At 41.5% G+C, this 14,893-nt stretch overlaps 2 protein-coding genes across 6 annotated transcripts in view; one reads left to right on the top strand and one right to left on the bottom strand.

Annotated features, from left to right (window-relative positions):
• Nucleotides 1–3,417, top strand: part of rapgef5b (Rap guanine nucleotide exchange factor (GEF) 5b) — a 31,987-nt gene extending 28,570 nt beyond the window's left edge. For all 4 annotated transcript variants that reach the window (XM_074683707.1, XM_074683708.1, XM_074683709.1 and 1 more), the window contains 2 exons: nt 907–961; nt 1,606–3,417. In XM_074683707.1, coding sequence (XP_074539808.1) covers nt 907–961; nt 1,606–1,724 — 174 coding nt within the window. In that variant the 3' untranslated portion in view covers nt 1,725–3,417. The remainder of the gene's footprint in view (nt 1–906; nt 962–1,605) is intronic.
• Nucleotides 3,418–6,248: 2,831 nt separating this feature from the next.
• Nucleotides 6,249–14,893, bottom strand: part of LOC141800690 (dynein axonemal heavy chain 11) — a 37,849-nt gene continuing 29,204 nt past the window's right edge. For both annotated transcript variants that reach the window (XM_074683398.1, XM_074683397.1), the window contains 17 exons: nt 14,219–14,423; nt 13,936–14,100; nt 13,575–13,715; nt 13,132–13,302; nt 12,583–12,705; nt 12,269–12,462; nt 12,045–12,193; nt 11,839–11,966; nt 10,826–11,053; nt 10,533–10,724; nt 9,444–9,572; nt 7,716–7,958; nt 7,452–7,634; nt 7,251–7,366; nt 7,041–7,153; nt 6,804–6,944; nt 6,249–6,724 (listed from right to left, as the gene is read on the bottom strand). In XM_074683398.1, the coding sequence (XP_074539499.1) occupies nt 6,477–6,724; nt 6,804–6,944; nt 7,041–7,153; nt 7,251–7,366; nt 7,452–7,634; nt 7,716–7,958; nt 9,444–9,572; nt 10,533–10,724; nt 10,826–11,053; nt 11,839–11,966; nt 12,045–12,193; nt 12,269–12,462; nt 12,583–12,705; nt 13,132–13,302; nt 13,575–13,715; nt 13,936–14,100; nt 14,219–14,423 (2,869 nt within the window). In that variant the 3' untranslated portion in view covers nt 6,249–6,476. The remainder of the gene's footprint in view (nt 6,725–6,803; nt 6,945–7,040; nt 7,154–7,250; nt 7,367–7,451; nt 7,635–7,715; nt 7,959–9,443; nt 9,573–10,532; nt 10,725–10,825; nt 11,054–11,838; nt 11,967–12,044; nt 12,194–12,268; nt 12,463–12,582; nt 12,706–13,131; nt 13,303–13,574; nt 13,716–13,935; nt 14,101–14,218; nt 14,424–14,893) is intronic.

Genomic DNA, 14,893 nt, shown 5'->3' on the forward strand with positions numbered 1-14,893 from the left:
TGAGTGTTACTGCTGCCACGAGTGGAACTTGGTTACAGACACTCTTCAGGATTTGTCTGAGTTAGAGGACACTGCTGGCTCTCAAGCCGTCTGTATAACTCATCACACAGATTTCCCTGCTCTTCTGAATTCTGGAGTGTCCTGTAACAGCAACAACAACAACAACAGTCGTGGCAGCAGTAACACTCAGCATCTTGATGTCCAGTGTCCGTGGATGTTTCCTCTGTATTCCTTTCAGTTGCCATCTGTAGCAGCTCCTCTTCTGTGTGCTCCGGTTCATGCAGGTATCCTTTTGGTTCCAAAGTGAATGTAACTTCGTCGTCGCTGTCATAGTCACTCATTTTTAAATTTCCTACGCTGCCTCACAATCCTTAGAGTACAAACAAAAGAATTACGATACTTGATCAAACTTACACGAGGCTAAAACCGGCGCATGAAGCATTTACATTTACATTCCCTACAGCTGAAAGGAGGAGGGGGGACGGAGCGCACTGGCGCTGCGCGGAAGCACACATGACCAGTTAGTTAGGTCCAGATAAATGTTTATATATCCGAAGACTTAATGCACTTAAAAAATATTTTATGTAGCGTACTCTTAAACTGTGGTATTATTTTTTGATTTTAGTTCTTGTAGGCAGAGAAAATAGCCTTTGAATTTTGTAAGGTCTTTCCCTGTTAGCGTCTATTTCCACGTCACCAGCGATTACAGTTTGTGTCTTACTGAGGGAGAGGAGACAACTTTCTACTGTGTCTAATGTCCTTAGTGGTCACATAGAGCTCATACAACCCCACCTCAAAAAAACTGAACTATCCCTTTAAGAGCTTTTTCTGCATTGGTGCGGAAACACACACTTTGGTGGTGAATTTTTAACGCCAGGTTTGAGTTTTTTGTGCTTTCTTTTCCAGCACATGATAGCAGAGACAGCGCGGCTCATCAGGCAGTGTCAGCGAGATCACATGGGTCAGTATTTATTAAATCATTAAAACATTTCTTTGTGAGCAGAAAAACAGGAAGATGAAGCGGAAAACACTTTAGAAACTTTAGAAAAAAAATGTTTTTAAAGTTTAAATCTGCATCATAAAGCTCCAAACGACGCCCACACTTGTTTGAATTTTTGATATGCCACAAATTTTAAGGCCTCTGAAAGGAACTTTGTTTGATAGCTCTAATCTCTTGGCTGAACTAGTTTGTGCTGTTTCTGTCAGAGAAAGTCTCATCCAGCTTTCTTTAACAGTCAAATATTTCACTCAGTGTGAATATTTAATGAGAAAAAAATGAAGAAAGACGTCTCCTCAGCACGCCATCAACCATCTGCCTCCTCACAGATTATGACAGAGAAAAAAACAATCCTCTCGCTGATGATCTTCTTTGCTTTTGCAGCTCATAAAGAGGCATTATTCATCATTTCTGTCCTGAATTTAAGATTTTATGACCCTGTACTGCATTGAAAAAAAACCTTTAAAATGACAGGGCTGCATGACAAGGCAGCACCAATAACATGATGTGTTTCATTCAGTGCCTGTGTGAATTAGTGCTCAGTACAAATACAGCCTGTCTGCTGCTGCTTCCTTATCTCCAGAGTAAAACATGTCCTCTCCCTCCAGGAAATGGCATCACGCAGAAGAGCAGCCCAGACGTGCGAGCGTACATCGATTACCTTCATATCATCGACAATCAGCAGACACTGTTTGAACTCTCTCAGCGGCTGGAGCCTCGTGCTTAGGGGGAAGCTTTTTCCGCGCTCTCTGCCGTCACAGCAAGACGACAGAATCGCCAAGGAACAACCCGTCACCTTCTCGTGAATTTCTCAGGATATGAGGCAGCAATCAGAGGCCATTGTACAACCCTGGACGGCCACAGGGGGGAGCTGTGCTATCAGGAATCACCACTGGAGATGTAAAAAGAGAAGCAAATGACTCAGTTTAAGTCCACATAGGTCTGGATGAATCCACAGCGAGGCCCCAGTTAGAAAACACCCAGAGAGAAACCAAGATTAGTCTTGAAACAGTGGAGCGAACTCACGCTGTGCTGCTCCAAACAGGTCTGCAGAGCAGGCAGCACAGCAGCTGGAGAGCTTCCCCTGGTGGAGAGCCAGCAGCCGGTGTAGGCCAGTATGTTTGGAAGTGTTGAGCCTCCTATTTAACATAAAGCTGTAGAAAATAAGCATGCAGACCAGCCAGGTGCTGTTTGTAGATCCAGCAGCAGAGTTTCCATCCAAACCAAAGAAGATTCACGAGGAGACGGTCCACACACTCCTGTTGTTCTGTCCTCAGAGTCCAGCTCCATCCAGATGTTGTCTCTGTCACATGAGGGACAGAATGTAGGGTCTGCACAACAAGCTGACTGTCTAGATGAAAAAATATCTATATGATGGGGAAAAAATTAAAGTGGGTGAGCTCTCATATTTTTCAAGTATTATTTTCCTCACTTTTGTAAAAATTGAGAAGTCTCTCTCCCATAAGTTTTTTCTTTGTATCTTCATGAAGTTCAGTGTGTTTGGTCAGGATTATTACAACAGAGAGGAATGCACAGTAAACAATACTAATAAATTGTTCTGTATGTGAGTGCCAAAACCTACAAGAAGCCAACAGAAATTAACGCTTAGTGCTCATATTACTAATAATTTGTGCAGTGGACAATCAGTTAACCAAAGCAGCAGAGCCAGACTAATATCCCTCTGTTTGGGAATCTGTTAACTTAAAAGTGCTCATCAAATCAAAAATGTCTCCATTACCAAGAAGCAGTTTACTCCAAAAACTCAGTAAATACATCAATATATATGTATGTATGGTGGCGGAAAATAAATTGTTTGTTTTGGGTTAATTCTTCCTGTAGAGCTATAGCCAAATGAAGTTCTGGAGCACCTTCTGAGAAACAGGCCGTTGAATAATGACGTGTACAGAGTGGAGTCATAGCAAACATTGTATTTATTGTTTCAGTTGGATGACATTGTCTCACTGTTTCTGTATCGTTACAGCATTTGAAGCAAACACCGTGAAAGTGTTGTAGATGGAGTTTAACATGATTGTTTTTAATATGTGTGTCATGGATTTTAAAGACAGTTTTAAACATAGAGAACTTGCTCAAGCAGTACTCATCTTATTTGATCAGTATCATCAACATTGTAAAGTTGAACCTGTTTATACTGTGTATATATCTTTAAGATCTGGATGAGGATATTTATTTCTGGATTATTTATTTGCTCTGTAGATATTTGATTCGGTTTTGTGTTTCTTTTGTTTTTGTATGCACTAATTTGTCTGGTCTGCATGACATGGCAAACCATGGATTGACCATCACTCAACTGTGCATGCAGTGAAAGTTTTTATTATTATTATTTTCTTACCTCAATTTATTCGAAGAAATAAATTTTACAACATAGTTATCCATGCAAATGTTATTTTCTTACTCTTAAACCAACACTCTGAAAGAAAAAGATATCTGAGATGGATCATATTGAACTTACATCATTCATACTGCAGTGTCAGAAATCAGGATGGAGATAGCACTGACCTCTCAGAATATAAAAATATAACAAGTTTGAGTCTTCAAACACAAAAAACATGTCTTTGTTGACCTTTTTTTACTCTTCTTTAAATAAAAACTAACACTGGATGTATTCATCTGCACTACACAGGTCTCAGTAATAAGTGGCACTGCTGCCCCCCTGTGGCCACAGAAGGTACTGAACAGTTCTACATAAGCTTACACAGGTCAGTCATTAATTCAACTTTTGCACAGCTATGTTCAGCGACACTGACATTGCTGATCAAAAGTCTTTTCCAAAGTCACACTAACTTAAATAGTTTTTTTTTTTTTTCATTATTTTATGATTCGGACCAGAAGTGTCACACCAAGGGCCAGAAGCTCCTGGCATTTTTAACCGTAAAAAAAAGTGTTATTTACGCTCTGTCTGTTGTCTCTCAAAAATCAGTGGCAAGGAATCAGATACATTTGTACAGGCTTACGTCATGAAACCTTATCTGTCTCTCAACTGTCTTTTGACACTAGATAAGTCGTCATGTTTATCACAATGTTACAAGCCGCTCAAACATAAGGTAGATCTTGCTTATTCTCAAGGAGGGGGCTCTTCATTAATGATGGATGATATAGAAAAAAAAAAAAGATGTTCAGAACTTTTTACAGCAGGATTGTGTTCTGGATTTTCCTATGAGTAGTTTTCTTTTTTTTAAGACTTTTCTTTTGACCAGCAAATGACATTTTAGCATCTTCACATCTTTATCAAGGATTATGGGTGATTTTTCTGCACCATTTCAACAGAAAATGCAAAAGTTCACAAGATTTAGAATATGGTTGTTATCTGTTCTTTAATAGCACGTCTTAAGATAAGCGCTAAGCCCCATGGTGAAATGGACCCTGGGATTTGGACACGCCTGATATGGATAAGTCATGTGGCCTATTGCAAAGATGTTTGTCAACACTTAATGAACCACAATACACTCTTTAAGCTCCTGTGAGTGAAACAGCCTCTGCATAGAGTGTATGAGGAGTGTCAGTGTCTAAACATTGTTTTTGTTTTTAACATGGTTCTTTAAACTGAATCATTGTGTATTAGATCTAGCCACCACAAGCATTGATAATACATGCACAGTGCTGAAAAGGTTGCTCTGATTTTATCTTATCAGTGGTTTAAAAAGACTAAAATGCACAATCTTTGAGTACTTGTTTAAAGAAACGAAACTATGAGAACACAATGTCTTCCTCTGTGGCTGCGAGGCAGAGGTGTGACCCAGATGCCCTTGCTGACTTTAACCAGGTGTCCTGCTCGGCCTTTAACATGACTATCTGTGGCACGACCCCTGCTGCGCCGGGGCCTCGTACCCTGCCATTTCCTCCCAAACACTGCCAGCACTGTATCATTTCCCTGTCACCAAATGACTGGCTGGCTGCCGTGTCGTGCTAATGAGAGGAAGAGAGGGCAGATGAAGAGAAACTACAGGAAACCAGACCTTCATTTCCCCTGTGCAATACAATACGCAACGCATGGTACATCTGCTGCCAGAGAAATTAAGAGCAACACAGATGTTATTAGGGTTAGAGAAATCTCATGAGAGGAGATTAGAGTGCTGATGTTTATCAATAATAAAAAAAAACTAACAACAGTGAATCAGTGGCAGGGGTTTGTACATCGTAAGGTCACCTGTTTAACTGAGGAGATCATACAACAGCTGCTTTGCTTCTTCCTGAGCTCGTACACTTGTTTATTTTGGGTGACACATGAAGCACAGTTATATTTCACACTGCAGAAGCCAAAAGCTCAAATCTATGCAAGAGTTTCTCCCTCATACAATTTACTCATTATACTTAAACTGAGCCAGATTTCTAGGGGAAAAAAGGTGAATGTGCCTCAGGTTTTGCAGTGCAGTTTAACACCAGCACGAATTTCTCTCCAAGCACCTTTTCTTTGTGTTAATCAAAACATAATAACAGTGGCAAACTTTGCTGTATTGCTTTGCTGATCACAACCTCGACTCCTGAGCTTCTCTTGTGTTTTCATGAATCTCTGACAAACTGGACATTTCAAAGTTTGTAAATTATCCACACACTTCTCCTTCAGTATCTCTGAATCTTCAAACTTTTTTTAATCCACCTTAATGAAATCAGATTACATTTTAGATGAGAGGGCTGTTTTTTTAGACTCATTCAGAGTTCAGGCTTTTATTTGGTTCATATTAAGTCAATCAGATGCTAACAGAGAGCACAGACGGATAAAGGATGGGTAATCTAATGTGTTTCCTTCACATACAAAGCTATCAGTGTCTTTGAATAGGTTTCTCCAACAGGCCCGGCCGGATGAATTACACTAGTCTGTTAGTATTCTGCCTCTGGCGTACAAAAGGTCAATGTCAAATGCACCTCATTTAAAAGTCAATAGCAACCATGCACATCATCTCCTGGGAATTCTGTCCGGGAACCCTCCAGACGGCATTGTGTATCATTCAGTTAGTAGAGGGCAGCCGGAGAGCTTTTTTTAATCTTGACCTTCCAATAAAATATGCTCCCAATCCAGAATTACATGGTCCAAAATGGAGACATAAGCTCCCAACAAATCATGGCCAGACTGAACCATCTCTAGGGAGACGTTCAACAGTGTGGGACACAGACACAACAGGTTCAACCCAGGCTCAACACGCATCACCACGTCTTTGTGTCCATTATCTTTAATCTTTAACATACAACCACGGACAACCATGTAGACATTATCAAGTCTAAACCTAAAGCGGGTACAAAGAAAGTAATAGGACATCAGAAAGGGTGTCACTGTGCATGATGAGTTAGTCAACAGAAGAAAACATGATTTAAAAAAAAGGAAATGGCATCATTAAAACGTTGTATACTGTTTGAAAGAGTGAAGAATATACCTCCACCTTTTTAAAAGATCCTGCTTTTAACACTGTTAGCAAAATAATGAGTAAACATCTTTTTTTAAACATACATAAACTCTCATTATGTCTCATATGGAAAGCAGTAAGGCCACTCCAGCAACAATCCACTTGGCAGGCGGCTGTTTGGTTCGGAGGTAGAGGGACCACACATATGTGGGCCCACGCTGTTTAGTGCGGTACACCGGACACTTGTAAGTATTCTTCAGCTCCTGCTCCTCTGCAGGCACGGCTCTGACGTACAGCACAGGCATGGCTGGAGTCAGATCCCTCAGAACTGCCTCAGAGATGAGTCCAGACTGAGTGTCCCAGCGAGCGCCTAAGACGACACAGGAAATGTTCAGATTACAAACATGTAATTAAAATACCATCAAAGAGGTTGGTAGTTCAACTCTGACCTTCCATGTACAGTCCATGAATGTACGCCCCCTCCCGTGGTGGGTGTCCAAAGTCGTCTTTTGTCTTTTTTGTTACATCCACAGTCAGGGCCATCTTGTCCAGGGGCCACTGATTCTTGCGAGCCATGCTCTGCAGCACAGCTGGAGAAAAAAATCTGTACATTAAAACTTCTGATGCCTGGAGTTTGAAAGTTATCTACATGATCTCCTGTTTTGGGACAGAGATTTTGACCTCACCAGTGAGGAAAGACTGTGGGTTGAAGAGACCCGAGAGCCACACGACTGCAGGAAGAACCAGGTCTTGAGTCCAGCTGTCCAGTTCTCTGCAGCTCCACGTTAGATCAGTAAACCTATAGAATACAATCAAATGCATGATATGTTATTGATTCAGCGTTAACATGCTCGTAGAACAGCCTTCATGTTTAAAGAGAGGGTTGATGGAGATACCACTGTGTGAGTGTTTTAGCGGAGGGGTAGGAGAGTCTGGCCCAGGAGTCTGGAACAGAGTCACTGAACAAGGCTGACTGCAGAGTCTCCACACTGGAGGAGATGGTGAGTTCCCCCTGTAAATGAAAAACTCCTCGTCACATCCTACTTAATTAAATTCTTAAAGCTGTGAAAAAAACAGTGCTGAGTATCTGACTGTACCTTCAGACAGAGATCCAGCTCATTAAGGGACTTTCTCATTTCCCCAAGTAGAAGATTCATGCGCTCACACTCCTGGAAACAGACCTGGATGTAAGGGCTTCGCTTTGCTGTCTTAGTGGTGATCTCTGCCATGTTATACTCCTCAGGAAGCTTTTCAAGGATATCTTCCATGACAGACTTGACCTAACAAACATTACATTATTTTAGTTAGGTCGCTTTTTAGACAGTTGAGTTTATTCATACTAACTTTTCCTGCCTTTTCACCTTCTCCTCTGTGCTCTGCACGGCCCCCTGTCCTCTGGAGGAGTCTCGTGGCTGCAGCTCCAGCAGAGACCGCAGGAGGTTGTCTGAGGTGACAGTGAGACACTCCAGCTCGGCATTTGGATGGAGGCCGTAAAGAGTGGGGTTCTCATGTGGGAGATGCTCGTCAATATAACTGTGGTAGCCACTGTAGTCCATGAATGGAGGGGCGAGGAACCCGGGGCACAGAGAGAGCTCCCCTTCAAACTGTGGAACGTGAATTTGAGGATCCAAAAATGAAAGCACACAGCACACAATTTAACATGCAGACCAAACAATCCATCCTGAAACATTTTATAAATACCAGCACAGCCGTAGGTAAACACAGAGTAGTCTGATTTTTCACAGGTGAACAGTGTAAGTGTAAACCAATGTTTTTCTTTAAAGGGGACATATTATGCTTGTTTCTCCTTTTCACTATGCCAGACTAGGATGCCTGTGAAGCATTTCTGCCCTCAGTACAAGTCATTTAGTTACCTCATTGCCCCGAAATAGCGTTCTCAATACCCTAATTTTAGGCCATTCTGAAGATCTCGTTGAAACACTCCGTTTTGAGAATGACCTCCAGTAACCTCGCAACGTCACAGCCCTTTGTGCTCTGATTGGTCAGTTCTATCAGAGGGGCGGAGGGGGTAGAGCCAGGGGGCGGTTTTTGCAGCATGGCAGTATTTACTAAATCGCCACATTGAATGGAGCAGACCGAGCGAGTTTGCTGTTTGCCAAAACTTCACCGTAAGGCATTGATAGCACCAATAAAATGCAGCTCAGGAGGAAGAAAATCCACCTCAACACAGATCATCTCAGGACGCTTCAGTGTGGTGAGTCAAACCGCTACTGTAACATGTATAGTTTATACGTTTATACTCGGCTCTTGGTGGGTGTATCCCTCCGTGGCGGTTGTGTGACTATCTGACATCACAGAGGAGGAGCTGCTTTATCAGATTACTCTAATAAAAAGAAAGGATCCTCGTGTCGTCACGAAGGTCGAAATCTCGAAGCCAAATGTCAATGACCTATTTTCAGAGGCATCAAATCTCGTTCCAAGATATCAGAAAAAAATACAATATCTCATTTTTTGAAAATTCAGGGGGTGTAAGGTCTTGTTTTCAAATTTATTATATTATATGTAAGTATTAAATCAGGGATCAGCATGATATGTCCCCTTTAAGTCATATCTCCTTTGACCGACAGAAGCTGTTAGCTAAGAAAACCAGAGGAAGTCCTATCCGTACTCAGTGAGACAGAACCAGCAGCAAAGTCCAGCAGTAACATCCATCAGCTGAGCAAATACTTAGAGAACCAATCACTTTTCAATGCAAGTAGTTAACGGACGCAGAATACAAAGAGTGGTCACATTAAAAAACTGAAGGTAGAAAAATCAGCAATGTTTAAGAAACAACACTTACTGTTGTAGTTTAGGTTTATATCCCAAGAGGGCACCCTTTACCTGAACCACAACAGCAAGACTTTCATAACAGCTTTCAAAGTTTTGATTTAATATTTGCTTCACTGAACTTAAAAACAACCAAACTTTATTTCTTTTATATATGTTAAATAGTGGCCTTGAAAATGTCAAAATTCTACAATCAAACTTGTTAAAATATCTTCAGAATATATTTCCTGATAAAATAAATAAATATATTTAAAAAAGAAGAGATTCTCCTGACATTAAAGAATTGAGCAGTACTTTACCATTTTAGGGTGCATAAACTCTTGCAGATATGTTCCACACAGTCGTCTATCCCAGTCATCAGTGATGTGTCCTCCGTACATGATCTCTCCAAAAAGGTAACACAAGTCCTGCCAGGGAACCTGCATAGACTAAAACAAAAACAGTCTGATATTAAAAAACTGGTATAATTAGAAATGCACTTTTTAGTAACTCAAACAATATTAAGCTGAAACCAGATGAGGATCATTGCTGAGATCATTGCAGGAAAACTTTTTAGCACTTCTCCTTTTTATAGTTTTTTTTTTCTTTGAGCAGTGACTGTGTGATTTCTTCTAAAGTAAACATTTCATTGTTAATAAAAGTAGTGAAATATTACAGAATTATGTTTCTTTACACACACTGATCCACTGTATGACAGAAGAGTCTTTTCCTCAGCGGGAGATTATGATCCGTGAGGGTGAAGGAGGAAGAAAAGAACCTGTGATTCATAACAAATTACAAAAGCTGGAGGTTCACAATCATTTGTACCTGTATTGTTTTGCAAATTGCTTCCTTCATCAGCTCTAATTGCAGTGATCACTTATGTAGCGTTGTGAACTGTCACATTGGCTGCATGTAATTACATTTAGGATTACGCTTCATTGCCCCCCTAATGAATTCTCTGTATACGCACATACAGGTTACTGTTTGGTTAACATAATGAAGGACATTCGTTTTTGGAGGGCAGAATACCTACGACACATAATTGGTTGTGACCAGAGTAATAGGAGTTCTAGGAGAAATGCATTAGGAGTTGAGAGGGGTGAGGCACCCCAAGAATGGATTTTTTGTCTCTGTGAAATTAAGCTAAATTATAGGTTGTGATGTTATAAGAGCTAAAATGTGAAAAAAGACAAGGATGAACATTTTTCACAAACATTAGAACAAAAGATTTCAATAAGTAATTTAGTACACTGTGCTGTAATTCAGCATGTCTGAAAAAACTCAAACATTATTAGTGTTGTTAGTTTTACTCAGCTCAGGAAACAAGTAACAAAGAACAACTAAGTTTTATCAATATTAACATAAATAAATACACACAAAATGCTAAATCTACATAAAAAAATTACTTTGCTGTTGGCTTCCAGGTAGTTGTACAGGATGTTAGTTGAAATGGTGAGGTCTCCAGTGCTGAAGGGATAGATACGGTTCCACCCCTGGGGGCCAAATTTACGGCGCTCAGTGACACAGGCGTGAAAGAAGCAAAGAGAGAAGAGCATCGAGTTGAACTCCTGTTCTCTGGAGCACATATCCAAAGCGTCCTGAACGCGAACACACAGATAAATATGAAAACAGTTTATATGATGAAAGAAATCTCATTGGCTTTGTTTGAGATGGATTATTATCATTAATTCCAACACACCTGGCTGAAGTTGTTCAGGGCTGCGTGCAGACTGGCGTTCATCCCAGTGGGGGGCTCACAGGTGATTTTAATGGTGTTCTCAAGGAGACCTCTGGGGATCACATGTTGCTCAGGGCTTGGTGCTGGCTCGCCAGTGATGAACACCCTGAAGGTTGGGTGACTGTCCACCACTTCTGTCTCCAAGAGAGCATCGAGAGAGGGAAGCCAGCGAGCCACCAGGTGCACGTTCTGAACAAAAGGTATGCACACTGCTTGTTAGGGGTTGGCTCAAGGGTCTGCAGCCTTCACCATCAAAGAAGCCGTTTTGCCTCATCTTATGTGGATAAGAGTCATTCTAGAGCCACAAAATCTACTTCACCTAAAGACAATATGGTGTATAAAAGTTTATACACAGTTAAAATATATTGAATTTTTATCTAAACAAGAAGCTTTTTTAATCTTTGAAATTGTACAACTAAAAAATTAACACTTGAAATGAATAAAATATATTTTATTTTGCGTCAAGAGAGCCACAGTAAACGAGTCAAAGAGCTGCATGAGGCTCCAGAGCTGCAGGTTGCAGACCCCTGGGTTGGTTGAACATAATTCTAATAGGTTGCATTTTGTATTAACCTCATCCGTTTAAAAATCTAAGGTGTTTGAAAAAAATCAGACAGATAAAGTTAGATTAAAAAAAAAAAATACAAATTAACAGAGATAATGACATTTCGCAATGCACATTAAATTTCATTTTTTCACTCTGTAGAAAATAACTACAATAATTATCATTCTAACTTATAAATCAACAAAATATCCACCTGTGTCTCCCTTGGCCACACGCTTCTTTTCTTTTTCCTTCTTAAAGAGGCATTTATAGAGCTCCTCCAGCCAATTATGGTTTTTATTGAACCAAATTGAGTTTGTTTCTCTTGCTCACAGGCTGAGATAATATCATTAGCTGCATTACAGGCTGACTGTAACAGCATCCTGGAATCACTGCGGTGGCTCAGTGACTCAATAAAACTGCTTCCTACCTGCAGAATGACCCAATGTCCAAGTTTAGAGGCATCCTTCAGAATCCTCTCAGCTACTTCCTCCTGCCCCTGTCCCAGGGACACGTTATGCAAACTGCCCTGGTCTATGGAAAATCCCAGCTTCAATCCTGAATAGATAGACATTCAAAACTAGTCATCAGTATTAAGTGATGCAGGTAGAATGAAAAATAAAATATAAACAGTACCTAGTTTCTCTACATCTTTGAGTGGATCCACTCCAGGAGAAAGGATGAAAAACACTGGGGTTGTTGGGCCACTGTCCTCATACAACTTTTCAAATTCCAACCTGACAGCCTCCACGTATTTTGTCCCCATGCTCTCCTCCACAAAGCTCCTATGAGACATTATTACAGAAAAGTTATTTAATCCAAAGAACTAACGAACAGATCTTAAGAGGACACCTCCTTGCCTTATGGTGTACGTCGTCCTATCAGGGCGGAGCGCTCGGAGGATGATGAGCTTCTGGATGGAACTTTTGTTTTTCCAGTCCTGGGGGAGTCTCTCCTTTTCAGGACAGCTGGACTCAATGATCTTCCTCCAGTGCTTTGGTGAGCTCTCCACTTCTCTGTCCAGTCCACTGAAGTCCTCCATTGTGGAGAGTGTCTGTACGTAAAATACACATAAAAATCTCTATATGTAATGGGAATTTGCATTAGTGGTTACCATTTAAATGAAAATATGACTCTTGAAGTTGTTACACCTCATTGGTCTGCTAGGCTGTACCTTGATGGCTCCCCAGGAGTGAGGAGTGAGAAAAGACACAGGACTAACTTTGCTGGTTTCCACAGGATATCGCAGCAGGAAGTCAAACTCCAGTGGATCGATAAGGCCTTTCTTGAGCAGAATCTGAGGGGAAGGACCAAGAGCAGTTTGTAATGAAGCATGTGGCATTGATTTGTTTTCAATCATTTCATCAGTAACTGAAAACTGCAACAAAACTCTCAAAAAGCCATTAGGTGAACTCTTATAGCTTGAATTATTGCCTCTGAATGTACAACAGCAGTATGAAGGACAGCTTTCAGGGCAGCACTATTTCTAAGATGAAAACAGTTGGCCCAATGACAGATAATTGCATTATGCCATCAGAACCAGCCCCCCTGTCGGAACCAACTGTCTGAACAGCAGCCATGAGGGAGGCTGTGAGAGGTAATCAATAGCAGCGTATGGCGCTGCTGACTGCTTTTAATTGAAGTTAATGTGGGGGCAGAAAAGTACTTTGATTGATGACGATGACAGGGGGCCCCACCTTTGAGGCGGCCCCGAGTCCCTCACCTGGAAGGCAGTGTGTGACAAGAAGGTTAACTTGTCTCTCTCAAACAGGCCCTGGCTGGTCTGCAGGAATACAGAGTAAGTGATGGCCTCAGTGAGGGTGTGCACTCGGGTCCTCACGTCGTCGTCCCATTCTGCGCACTCCATCGCTTTTTTAAACACTGAGTTAAAGGTCTGAAATCAAAGCAAAAGCAAGACATGATCACATGTAGCAAGGATAACAGAACTCTCCTCACTGACTGAAGCCAAAACCAGCTCAAGTGTTGGTGTCAAAGCAGCACTAAAAGCTGATGTGTACTGCCAAAATCCTCTTTTACCAAAACGAAACAACAATCACTAACTGCACTCGCACCCAAACAAATTTTGGTGGGAGTGGAGCCTGTAGATTGAAACCCTTAAAAAAAGATGTGTAATCCCTGAGCACACTTCAGGAGTAAAGGTTTCACCTTGAGGGAAAACTGGTACATGGGGTTGATCTTGCTGAGGTCACTGATGATGAAGAAGAGGAGTGACGCTCTCTCAGCTGCTGGGCGGTAAAGTTCTCGAGCCTCGTTGATCTTTGTCTCGTTCTCTCTGGCCTCCACCACCTGTGTGTTCCAATTGCACAACATGAGCTATTAGGCTCTCAGTCATGCTCCAAAACCCTCTCATTACACATATACCTTACAACAGATCGTTTCAGGCTGGAGCAATAAAAAGAGGCGGCTGTATGACACTCAAAAACAGTCGCGTGACTCAAAAATTGAACGCATGCACTCGACTACAGTGGGAGAGCTGAGAAGAGCCCTGCTGGTTTAATAAACTCACCTTAAGCTGAATATGAGCAGCTGTGTTCTTGGTGTTTTCAAGTTGCTCCACCAGAGAAAGATCTCCCAGAAAATTACCTTGGGCTTCAGAGAGGCGATTCAGCAGGTCATCCTCCAACCTCTTGAGCTCAATCTTGAAGTTGTTTTGTTGTGTGGTCAGCTCCATCTTGTGACAAGTGCACAAAATATATCAGACTTGTGTTTTGTTTTATCAAAATAAAGGTGCATTTTAAGGGGTTTCTGTGTTGCAAGGTGCAGCTTTCATGAACTTCTTTAGGATTTACCTTTAAAGCCTCAAGTTCAGGCCTTTCCCGGGACACGACTTGTCCTAGCAGCTGCTCCTCCAGACCCTCAGGGGTCACTGTAAAGTTGATGAGGGCAGTCTGGGCCTGGAGCTCAGGAGGAAAATGGGGATTGGCAAACTTTGTGTGCATAATAAGTTGAAAGCTACTGTTGTATTCACACTCTTTCCCACCAAGTCGAATGTACCTGAGGACATGGAGAGTAATGTACAACAAAGTGACATGAGGTCCAACACAGACTTGAAGATGCCATGAGGAGGATCGGTTTTAATTGGACAACCTTGCCACCTTCTGGCCTAGAGTGTCACACACACTGTGCAAAAGACACAACTAAACCAGGTGTGTGTTTGTTTTGGAACAAATTTTCCATGTTCAAGACAACTTTTTACTTAATACAACGCAACAAGGTAAGTTATTCATCAGTACAGTTATGAAGCGTAATGAAGTAAGTTTGCACCGTACGTAGTGGCTGGTTAAATGAAGCGCCACCAACAGCTCAGTGCTAGGACCTATCTGTAGGCTAACGTGACAACAATCAAACTGTTGTTTAGTAGCGGTCCATACATAGCGCTACCAACAGCCTGATGCTGTGAGCCGTGTTGGTAATTTGTAATGTTTGTGAATCCTGATCATGTCCTGCCAGCACTCATCCACCGA

This window comes from Halichoeres trimaculatus, unplaced genomic scaffold, assembly GCF_033239565.1.
Source record: "Halichoeres trimaculatus isolate MK-OKI-2021-1 unplaced genomic scaffold, fHalTri1.1 fHalTri1_scaffold_12, whole genome shotgun sequence".
NCBI classification, from domain to species: domain Eukaryota; kingdom Metazoa; phylum Chordata; class Actinopteri; order Labriformes; family Labridae; genus Halichoeres; species Halichoeres trimaculatus.